This window comes from Carcharodon carcharias, chromosome 3 (assembly GCF_017639515.1).
Source record: "Carcharodon carcharias isolate sCarCar2 chromosome 3, sCarCar2.pri, whole genome shotgun sequence".
Classification (NCBI taxonomy): Eukaryota; Metazoa; Chordata; class Chondrichthyes; order Lamniformes; family Lamnidae; genus Carcharodon; species Carcharodon carcharias.
Window position 1 is genome coordinate 67,005,641 of NC_054469.1, and position 11,885 is coordinate 67,017,525.

At 41.8% G+C, this 11,885-nt stretch overlaps 1 protein-coding gene across 2 annotated transcripts in view; it reads left to right on the forward strand.

The window, feature by feature from the left end:
* Positions 1 to 7,777, forward strand: part of steap2 (STEAP family member 2, metalloreductase) — a 106,238-nt gene extending 98,461 nt beyond the window's left edge. For both annotated transcript variants that reach the window (XM_041185106.1, XM_041185107.1), the window contains one exon: positions 6,277 to 7,777. In XM_041185106.1, the coding sequence (XP_041041040.1) occupies positions 6,277 to 6,561 (285 nt within the window). In that variant the 3' untranslated portion in view covers positions 6,562 to 7,777. The remainder of the gene's footprint in view (positions 1 to 6,276) is intronic.
* The last annotated feature ends 4,108 nt before the right edge of the window (positions 7,778 to 11,885 follow it).

The window sequence follows — 11,885 nt, forward strand, 5'->3', positions numbered from 1 at the left end:
ATAAAAATAAAATAAAAATATTAAAATGTAATTAATAACATGTCCCTGCTCATGTGACAGAGTCACATGATGGGACATGTTTTATAATATTTTTCAATTCTTCATTTTTTTTGGATAACTCTTCATCTCCCTGAGGCACCTCTGTGCCTCAGGGAAATTCTCAAATGCACACATCCTCCTCCTGCCTACACAAGCAGCGCTGAATGCTGCCACTCACATTTCACGCTGGGCAGGCCTTAATTAGCACGTCAGCGTGAAATCGCGGTCTGGCCTCAATTGCGGGCGGTGGTCAGCTTTCTGACTGCCCCCACCCACCCCTGCCTAGCCATCCCAACAAGGGCTAAATTCTGCCCCATAATACATTGAGAAATTAGTATTGCATTTATAATTACAATCTATTAAAATCTTTTCCAGATTAACATCAGATATACACAAAGTATTATATAATATAAATATATATATATATGTGTATATATATATATATATATATATATATCATGCGACAAATGCATTAATTCCATGGTAACATTCTTCGGTTTTTATAGTCTTTGGCTCTGGTTGCTGGCTACTCCTGTAAACAGACCTTCATTCTCCTATGAACGAGAGTATGCCTTTATCTGCCTAATACCCAGATAACCATAATTAAATCCAGGGATAAAATAGAAAATCCCAGGCACAGTAATGCAGTTACATTGCAGCGGGAAGATGTTGTGCTATTGTCGCTGGACTAGTAATCAAGAGACCCGGGTAAATGCTTTCGGGACTCAGGTTTGAATTCCGTCACAGTAGATTCAGTTCAGTAAAAATCTTAATTAAAAGTCTAATGATGACCATGAGACCATTGCCAATTCCATCTGGTCACTAATGTTCCATTAGGGAGGGAAATCTGTGACTCCAGCAATGTGGTTGGCTCTGAAATAACCTAGCATTTATCAAACCGCTACAAACCTCAAAAAAGGAATTAAACCGGAAATGACAATGACAACGGCAAACTCAGCCCTGTCAACCTTAGACCTCCTTACTAACGCCTGGGTGCTAGTGCCTAAATTTGAAGAGCAACAGCCTGACATAGTCATCCTCACGGGATCATATCTTACAGAAAATGTCCCAGACACCACTATCACCACCACAGAGTTGAGACAGACCCAGCAGAGGTGGCGGCACAGTGTTATACAGTCGGGAGGCAGTTGCCCTGGGAGTACTCAACATTGACTCATTTCTCCTGGCATCAGGCCAAAGATGGGCAAGGAAACCTCCTGTTGATCACCACATATCTCAGCTGATGAATCAGTGCTCCTCCATGTTGAACACCACTTGGAAGTGGCAAGGGCGCAGAATGTATTCTACATGGGAGACTTCAATGTCCATCACCAAGAGTGGCTTGGTAGCATCACTATTGACCGACCTGGCCAGGTCCTAAATGACATAGCTGCTAGACTGGGTCTGCAGCAGGTGGTGAGGGAAAACATACTTGACCTCATCCTCACCAAATTGCTTGCCATAGGTGCATCTGTCCATGACAGTATCGGAGGGAGTGACCACCACACAGTCGTTGTAGAGAAGTCTCAACTTCACATTGAGGATGCCCTCCATCGTGTTATGTGGTGCCACCACCATGCTAAGTGGGATAGATTTTGAACAGATCTAGCAACTCAAGACTGGACATCCATGAGGCGCTGTGGGCCATCAGCAGAAGCAGAATTGTACTCGAACACAATCTACAACCTCGTGGCCAGACATATCCCCCACTCTGCCATTACCATCAAGCCAGGGGATCAACCCTGGTTCAATGAAGAGTGCAGGAGGGCATGCGAGGAGCAGCACCAGGCATACCTTAAAATGAGGTTTCAACCTGGTGAAGTTATAACCCAGGACTACTTGCATACCAAACAGCATAAGCAGCAAATGATAGACAGAGCTAAACAATCCCACAACCAATGGATTAGATCTAAACTCTGCAGTCCTGCCACAGCACATCAGTGCAAAAAATAAGGCTGAAGCATTTGCTACAATCTCCGGCCAAAAGTACCCAGTGGATATTCCATCTCGGCCTCCTCTGGAGGTCCCCAGCATCACAGATGCCAGTCTCCAGCCAATTTGATTCACTCCACGTGATATCAAGAAACAGCTGAAGGCACTGGATACTGCAAAGGCTATGGGCCTTGACAATATTCCAGCAATAGTACTGAAGACTTGTGCTCCAGAACCTGCCGCGCCCCTAGCCAAGCTGTTCCAGTACAGCTGCAACAGAGACATCTACCCAGCTGTGTGGAAAATTGCCCAGGCATGCCCTGCACATAAAAAGCAGGACAAACCCAACTCGGCCAATTACCACCCCATCAGTCTACCCTCGATCATCAGTGAAGTAATGGAAGGGGCCATCAACAGTGCTATCAAATGGCGTTTGCTTAGCAATAACCTGCTCACTGATGTGCAGTTTGGGTTTCGCCAGGGCCACTCAGCTCGTGACCTCATTACAGCCTTGGTTCAAACATGGACAAAAGTGCTGAACTCCCAAGATGATGTGAGAGTGACTGCCCTTGACATCAAGGCAGCATTTGAGTGAGTGTGGCATCAAGGAGTCCAAGCAAAGCTGGAGTCAATGGGAATCAGGGGGAAAACTCTCTGCTGGTTGGAGTCATACCTAGTACAAAGGAAGATGGTTGTGGTTATTGGAGTTCAGTCAGCTCAGCTCCAGGAATTCCTCAAGGTGGTGTCCTAGTCCCAACCATCTTCAGTTGCTTCATCAATGACCTTCCCTCCATCAAAACATCAGAAGTGGGGAGGTTCGTTGATGATTGCACAATGTTCAATACCATTCGCGACATCTCAGATACTGAAGCAGTCCATATCCAAATGCAGCAAGACCTGGACAATATCCAGGCTTGGGCTGACAAGTGGCAAGTAACATTCGCGCCACACAAGTGTCAAGCAATAACCATCTCCAACAAGAGAGAGAATCTAACCATCGCCCCTTGACATTCAGTGGCATTACCATCACTGAATCCCCCACTGTCAACATCTTGGGGATTACCATTGACCAGAAACTGAACTAGGCATTCAAAGGCGAAATTTTGAGAGTGCAGAGTTTGTATGTTCCTGTCAGGATTAAAGGCAAAGTTAACAGGCATAGGGAACCTTGGTTTTCAAGGGATATTGGCGATCTGGTTAAGAAGAAGAGAGAAGTGTATAGCAGGTATAGGCAACAAGTAGCAAATGAGGTACTTGTAGAGTATAGAAAATATAAGAAAATACTAAAAAAGGAAATCAGGAAGGCAAAAAGAAGACATGAGGTTGCTTTGGCAGATAATGTGATGGTAAACCCGAAGGGTTTCTACAAATATATTAAGAGTAAAAGGATAGTAAGAGACACAATTGGCCCCCTTGAAGATCAGAGTGGTCGTCTATGCGTGGAGCCTCATGAGATGGGAGAGATCTTAAACAGTTTTTTTGCATCAGTATTTACTCAGGAAACTGGCATGGAGTATAAGGAAGGAAGGGAAACAAGCAATAATTTCATGGAACATATAGAGATTAAAGAGGTGGAGGTGCTTGCTGCCTTACAGCGAATAAAGGTAGATAAATCCCCCGGGCCTGACATGATATTCCCTCGGACCTTGAGGGAGACTGGCGTAGAAATTTCAGAGGCCCTGGCAGAAATATTTAAAATGTCCTTAGCCACAGGTGAGGTGCCAGAGGATTGGAGGGTAGCTCATGTTGTTCCGTTGTTTAAAAAAGGCTCCAAAAGTAAACCAGGTAATTACAGGCTAGTGAGCCTGACGTCAGTAGTAGTAAATTATTGGAAGGTGTTCTGATAGATCGGATATATAATTATTTGGACAGCCAAGGGCTGATTAAGGATAGTCAGCATTGGCTTTGTACGTGGTAGGTCGTGTTTAATGAACCTTGTAGAGTTTTTCAAGGCGGTTACCAAGAAAGTAGATGAAGGAAAGGCTGTGGACGTTGTCTACATGGACTTTAGTAAGGCCTTTGACAAGGTCCCGCATTGGAAGTTAGTTCAGAAGGTTCAGACGCTTGGTATCCATGGAGAGGTTGTAAACTGGATTCAAAATTGGCTGTGTGGGAGAAGACAGAGAGTGGTAGTGGATGATTGCTTTTCAGTCTGGAGGTCTGTGATTCTCAGTCTGGAGGTCTGTGACTAGTGGTGTGCCTCAGGGATCTGTGCTGGGACCATTGTTGTTTGTTGTCTATATCAATGATTTGGATGATAATGTGGTGAATTGGATCAGCAAGTTTGCTGATGACGCTAAGATTGGAGGCATTGTGGACAGCGAGGAAGGCTTTCAAAGCTTGCAGAGAGATCTGGACCAACTGGAAAAATGGGCCAGAAAATGGCAGATGGAATTTAATGCGGAAAAGTGTAAGGTGTTACATTTTGGAAGGTCAAACCAAGGTAGGACATACAGCGTAAATGGTAGGGCACTGAGGAGTGCGGAGGAACAAAGGGATCTGGGAGTTCAGATACATAGTTCCCTGAAAGTGGTGTCACAGGTAGACAAGGTTGTAAAGAAAGTTTTTGGCATTCTGGCTTTCATAAATCAAAGTATTGAGTATAGGAGTTGGGATGTTATGGTGAGGTTGTATAAGACATTGGTGAGGCCAACTTTGGAGTATTGTGTGCAGTTCTGGTCGCTTAACTACAGGAAGGATATCAGTAAGATTGAGAGAGTGCAGAGAAGATTTACTAGGATGTTGCCGGGTCTTAAGGAGTTGAGTTACAGGGAAAGATTAAACAGGTTAGCGCTTTATTCCTTGGAGCGTAGAAGAATGAGGGGTGATATGATAGAAGTTTACAAAATTATGAGGGGTATAGACAGAGTAAATGTGAGTAGGCTCACGCAACCACTTAGATTAGGAGAAATAAACACGAGAGGACATGGCTTTAGGGTGAAAGGGTTTAGGGGGAATATTAGGGGGAACTTCTTCACTCAGAGAGTGGTGAGAGTGTGGAATGAGCTACCATCTGACGTGGTAAATGCAGGTTCACTCTTAAGTTTTAAGAATAAATTAGATAGATACATGGATGGGAGAGGTCTGGAGGGTTATGGACTAGGTGCAAGTCAATGGGACTAGCGGAATAATATTTCAGCACAGACTAGAAGGGCTGAATGGCTTGTTTTCTGTGTTGTAGTGTTCTATGGTTCTAGCCATATAAATACTGTGGTGAGAAAAGCAGGTCAGAGGCTAGGATTCCTGCGACGAGTAACTCACCTCTTGACTCCCCAAAACCTGTCCAACATCTACAAGGCACAAGTCAGGAGCGTGATGGAATACTTGTCACTTGCCTGGATGAGTGCAGCTCCAACAACATTGAAGAAGCTTAACACCATCCAGGACAAAGCAGTCTGCTTGATTGCCACCACATCCGCAACCATAAACTCCCTCCACCACCCCCTCCACCACCGATACACAGTAGCAGCCGTGTGCACCATTTACAAGATGCACTATGGAAATTCACCAAGGCTCCTTTCACAGCACCTTCCAAACCCATGACCACTACCATCTAGAAGGACAAGGGCAGCAGATTGTTAGGAACACCACCACCTGGAAGTTCTCCTCCGAGTCACTCACCATCCTGACTTGGAAATATATCGCCGTTCCTTCACTGCTGCTGGGTCAAAATACTGGAACTTCCTTCCTAACAGCAGTGTGGGTGTACCTACACCGCCTGGACTGCAGCTGTTCAAGAAGGCAGCTCACCACCACCTTCTCATGGGCAGCTAGGGATGGACAATAAATGCTGGCCTAGCCAGTGAAGTCCACATCACATGAATAAATTAAAGAAAACATGTTCTCTGCAATTTCAGCCAGTGGAAGAATAACATTGTATTAAATCCAATCTATGTCTGATATAGATGTCAGGGGGACAATCATTTGTCTCCATTGAAAAGACTTTTTTTTCAAATTACCCTTCGTTTTAATCCTGTCTATAAATGCAAGACCAGCAAGATGGAATCCAATCAATAATACATTATAGGCTAAACCTTTTTATTTTTCTTCCATAGTTCTTCCATTCCTCTGAATACGAATGCATTAAAGAATTCTTATTGTGTTTTCATTTAAAGGCACAATGGGTCATAGTCGGAAAGAAAAGCACATGATATGGAATTAAAATTCTGATTTCCTTTCATCACAAGCACATGATTCTACTAAAAGTTACCATTAAGATAGACATTGTACTCAAAATTTAACAAAGTGAGTGATGAAAATGGATTTTACTGAGATAATAATATTCATTTTTTTTTTCTCCTGAAGTCTACACTTGGCTATGTGGCTCTCCTTATCAGCAGCTTCCATGTTCTGATTTATGGATGGAAAAGAGCCTTTGAGGAGCAGTACTACAGGTTTTACATGCCACCAAACTTTGTACTAGCTCTTATTCTGCCTTTCACAGTCATCCTTGGGAAACTTATTTTGTGGCTTCCATGTATCAATAGAAGATTGAGAAAGATACGCAAGGGTTGGGAGAAGAACCACTTCACAAATGATACTTCAACAACAGTGCTTCAAGCATCTCCAGAAAGAGTTACCGTTATGTGACATTTTACCAAAATTTGATTCCCATTAAAGCCATTTAACTTTATGAAGTGAAAACTGCTGTGTCAAGTTTGTTTAAATATGTTGTAAATTATTGGCAAATCAACTTAGAAACTCCAGCTGTATTTCTTTGCCTGATGTCTCATGATGGAGTATATATTGTGTCTAGTAGTGAATAGTGTGTGAGAATCCATGGTTATCTCACCAGGTGAACTCAGTTTAAGAGTAGCAGGTTATGACTTCAATCCTCTGTTTATATTATACCAAATTTGAAATTGAACACATTAAATGAATTCAGTTTGTAAATGATCTAATGCAGTGATTAAAAATGGTAAACGTTTTAGGACTGTGTTGTATAGGTCCTGTCAGGAGAATCTGTTCAATGATTTTACTTCCTGTTCTGTTGCTTTTCTGTTCTCTCCCTAACATTGCCAAGAATACTCTTGGGAATCTGGACTCCAAGTACCATGCAATCCTAACATGTACTTAATTGTAAAATAACTTAAATTATTCAATAAACATGACTTTTAAAGTTGCTGAGAAAAATGGATCCTGTTCAGGACACAATTATGGTGTTGTAGTGTATATTTTGATGAGGTCCCTGGTTTGAGCATTAGTCTGTACTGGCATTTGTTTTTTAATTCTGCTTCTAGTAAATAAGGATGAGATTTCATTATATTTCTGCTTTTTACATATATTTAAGATGTATTTATTAAACATAGCTCCTTAAATTTGTAATTTCTTTAAAGCCTGTGAGAATAGTAAAGGCAGTTAACAGTTTTGTAGGATAAAATAACATTTGTGCAATTGATGTAACAATAAGGAAATTCATTTCATTTTTTTTTCAGGAACGAAAAATGTTACTTTCAGTAGAATAAGAATTCAGACAATGAAAATAAGACCTACATGTGTAAATTATTATTTGACAGTTAGTGTAACAATTTAGATCAAATTTTCGAAGAGATTGTTGCTTGCTATGGAATAAATGGAATATCACTGCATTATCACATAAGCCCAGCACAATTTTTGGCACATCAGTAATGTGCAGCATTCATATTTATACTATAATCGTTTATGTCAAAGTGTAACAAGCTATATATAAGTGTTAACTTTATTATTTTTCATGAAATCCATGAATGTTATAATTTAAATTTTAGTCTTTGTTGATTAAATAGATGGAACTACTCATAACGTGTAATAAAAATTGCATTTCCCCGCACTTTTTGTTTCTAAACAAATGTTAACAACATTAGTGATGAGATATATGCTTTGTATCCATATGTTTCTCAATTAGTGCCTACATGACCATTTTCACATACACTCTACACAATTCCTGGTGTGTATTTTGTTTCAGTCTATTTATTGCTATATCCATAAGGTACACAGAATTGCACTTCTGCATTTGAATCACTGAGGCTACCGGGCTAAAAAAATCTCTGCAAAAGATCTTTTGCTAACAACCAAGTTTGCAAAATGATTTAGCATGCATTCTTTATTGGGATGCATTGACATGAACCTATCTGCTGTGTGAATTTGCTTTTGATTACTATGAAGCACCTGAGAGTGTTTAATTATGTTAAAGATGCTATGTAAATGCAAGATTTTGTTAATTGATAGTATAACTGTACGTGAAACTTTGTTGAGTTTCAGAATAGCATTACGCTGCCACATCAGCACTGATACAAAACCCATTTTGATATGTATCAAAGGACAAGTGGCTTTTCATAACTTTGCAGCCCAATACTGATCTGACCCAGGAATAGATGGTGTGAGATCTGCTTGACCTTAACATCATGTGATATATATTTCCAATGTGGCATGGAACCAGGATTGAAAAAAAATAGCATCCATTGAACTTACTAGTTATTATATTAATTTATTGCAGAGTCTTTTTAATGTTGTCATCTTCAGATTTCCCTCATGGACCTTGCTTCACACTAGGCTGCCATCGTTGTCTTTAAAATTTCAATTTCACTTTATTGTCCATGTGGAAATTCATTTTGGATATATTGTTTGTATTTTTTTAAAATTACATTTTGTTATGATCCCCATGTTTTTTTTTGGATAGGGACCAATAACATTTTGTTTAAAGTAGACAGAGTTTGAGATTCAAGATGCTTGCTAAGACAATTAAGCCACAAGATTCCACAGGTTTTGAACAAACAAAAATAAACTTTACTATACAAGGTCAGAAGATAAAATGATTTACAATATCTAGCCTATCCTCTAACATTCAGGTTAATATGAGACACCTGTGAATTAGCAGGCAAACTGTGGTCGAAAACACCACACTGTACAATAAATAGCAAATATGACCAAGGCGGATCCCATGGATTTCTCAGCAACCCACCCAGATGTAAGTAACCACTGCGAGTCAACCAATCTCATTGAAACTCTCTCTCCCTCACAAGTCTCCAAACTTTTCCCTTTCAAAGATCAAGCCTCCAAATTACCTCAAACCCACTCCATCTAGGACTTCCTCAACAACATCACACCTCCCAGGGTTTCAATCTCGTCTCCTGAGGCTCTGTTACCCTGGATTTCTGAGTTTACCCTCCAGCTTCTACTTGCTGGTGCAACCTCAGCTCTTTAGTAGCCGGCTAGATTCACTAGGCTGGCACTGTCGTGGATTTCACCAAGCTCCAATCTCCTCAGCTACACCAAGCTATAAACGGCTCCCAGGGCTTCTTCTGAGCCCTAAGCCTTTTTAGCACAGAGTCAGCGACCATCTACCACCTTTTCAGCTCCCGAGGACTTCTCCTGAGCCTTAACAACACAGAACTATCAAACAGCTCCTGGGAATGCTCCTGAGACATAACTGCACAGAGCAAGCTAACGGCAATACTTTTCTTTGCCTGGAGCCTGCTAACATCAGCACCTTTTCGGTATGCCCTTTTCCCATGCTGTAGAACACTCACTCCCCCAGAAAACACAGATAAGTTGAAACTGTTGAGCTTTTTTAAGTTCCCAGAACTAAAAATTATACCTAAGATATTAATTACTATGAGCCATGAACCAGGTATTTATAACAACATAAATGAATAATGTCACGATGACAGGAAATTGTGACTGAGTGGGACCTACTTATAACTTCACCAGCTAACCAAAAACATACTGAACTGTTCGAAAACAACCTGCTTTTTAAAAATACAAGAAAAGACACTGACAAAAAATACATCTGATGTATTGTAATTTGAACACTTTTATGGAAAGTTCCTATATGGATTGCACTGACCTTCCTCTCAGAGTTTGAGACCTTGCCTTTAACCATCGCCTTTTAATGGTTGGTAAAACCAGTTCTTAAACCTCCTGTCTGTATATTCCAAGAAAGGAATTCAGTTAACATGTCTTGCGGTGATTATTGCAGAACAAGTAATCACACTTTTGATCTTCCATCTCAGACACTTTTGACGCATTTCAAGAAAGTAGAAATCAACAATAGGGGTTATTTTGTCCTACACAGGGGGTTTTGAGTGTCTGTTGGGTGTACATTAAAAAATAGCCATCAGGCAAGTGAAGTCATGTGTGAGCAATATAAGCACATGTTCAGAGCTTTCCTCTGACAGGCAAAGTATAGTTCACACCCTATAGTATATCACAGCCTTGCTTGCATATTAAATCTCCATAGCACACTTATTTTGCAGAATTTAATGCAGTTTGCTGGATTGGGAACCCTCATGGGGTAGGGAGGGAGGTATGGGTGGGTGCCATGGGACCATTCCACTTACCAGAGGCCCAATGTTGGGAAGTCTAAGCCTAATCAAGCAGGTTGTAGGGAGGCAGCAAAGCAATATGTGGATTGTGAAGGTAATTGAGATTGTTTAAAAGGTCATTAACTTGAATTAACATATCTCTGAATGGAATTAAATGCTGCACCTGAATTTAACGAGCAGCAAATGAGGGTCATGGGCCTACAGATCCCCAACCGTTAAAAGGTGGCGGTTAAAGGTAAGGTCTCAAATTCTGAGAGGAAGGTCAGCCACTCTAGAGCTGCTTTCCTTCATCACAAGAGAATTTCCTTTATTGCAAGAGGATTTGAACACAGGAGCAAGATGTCTTACTGCAACTTTGCAGGGCCTTGGTGAGACTACACCTGGAGTATTGTGTGTAGTTTTGGCCTCCTTATCTAAGAAAGGATATACTTGCCATAAAGGAAGTGCAGAAAAGGTTCACCAGACTGATTCCTGGGGTGGCAGGATTGTTGTATGAGAGGAGATTGGGTTGACTAGGCCTGTATTCACTGGAGTTTAGAAGAATGAGAGAGGATCTTATTGAAATTTATAAAATTCTGACAGGGCTGGGCAGACTGGATGCAGGGATGATATTTCCCCTGGCTGGGGTGTCTAAAACAAGGGGTCACAGTCTTAGGATATGAGACTGAGATGAGGAGAAACTTCTTCGCTCAGAGGGTGGTGAACCTGTGGAATTCTCTACTGCAGAAGGCTGTGGAGGCCAAGTCACTGAATGTATTTAAGAAGGAAAGAGATAGATTTCGGGACTCTCAAGGTGTCAAGGGGTATGGGGAGAGCGCGGGATTATAGCATTGAAATAGAGGATCAGCCATGATCATATTGAATGGTGGAGCAGGCTCGAAGGGCCGAATGACCGACTCCTATTTCTGCTTTCTATGTTTCTAAGGGTGCAAACGTTCACCGAAAAGAGAAAACAATCAACAAATGTGTGAGGGAGAGAGACAGCTTTGAGGAACTGAGAGGCAGCAGATTTACACTGTGTCAAAGGGCAGCATCCAGCAAGGAGCTATCATCTAAAGATAATACTTATCCACCCAATCTTCTTGACAGTGGAGGAGAGGCACAGAGAAGGGTGCACCAGGCCCTAGAACCACCATTACCAGGACAGCAAAAGCAGCAAGAGTGCAAGCCGTGGCTAGGTAGGCTGCACCAGGATCCCATCGGCAGATGACATGAGAGAGAGGAAGAAGATAGCTTGTACGGTGTACCAGCGTCTTCAGATGTATGAATTACCTGTAGTTGTCAGGCACCAATGCTAGGCAAGACTGCATCTCTCAAGGCAACCAGTCACCGACCATGCAAGATGACCTGTGGCCAATGAGACTGGTTGGGCGCCCAATGCCAGTCTACTGAAAATCACAGAAGCCCTGAATTTCTATGCCTCCAGCTCTTTCCAAGGATCCACTGGAGACAAGTGGATTTATTGCCCATCCCTAGTTACCCTTGAGAAGGTGGTGGTCAGCTGCCTTCTTGAACCGCTGCTGTCCATATGGTGTAGGTACACCCACAGTGCTGTTAGGGATGGAGTTCCTGGATTTTGACCCAGCGACAGTGAAGGGACTGTGATATATTTCC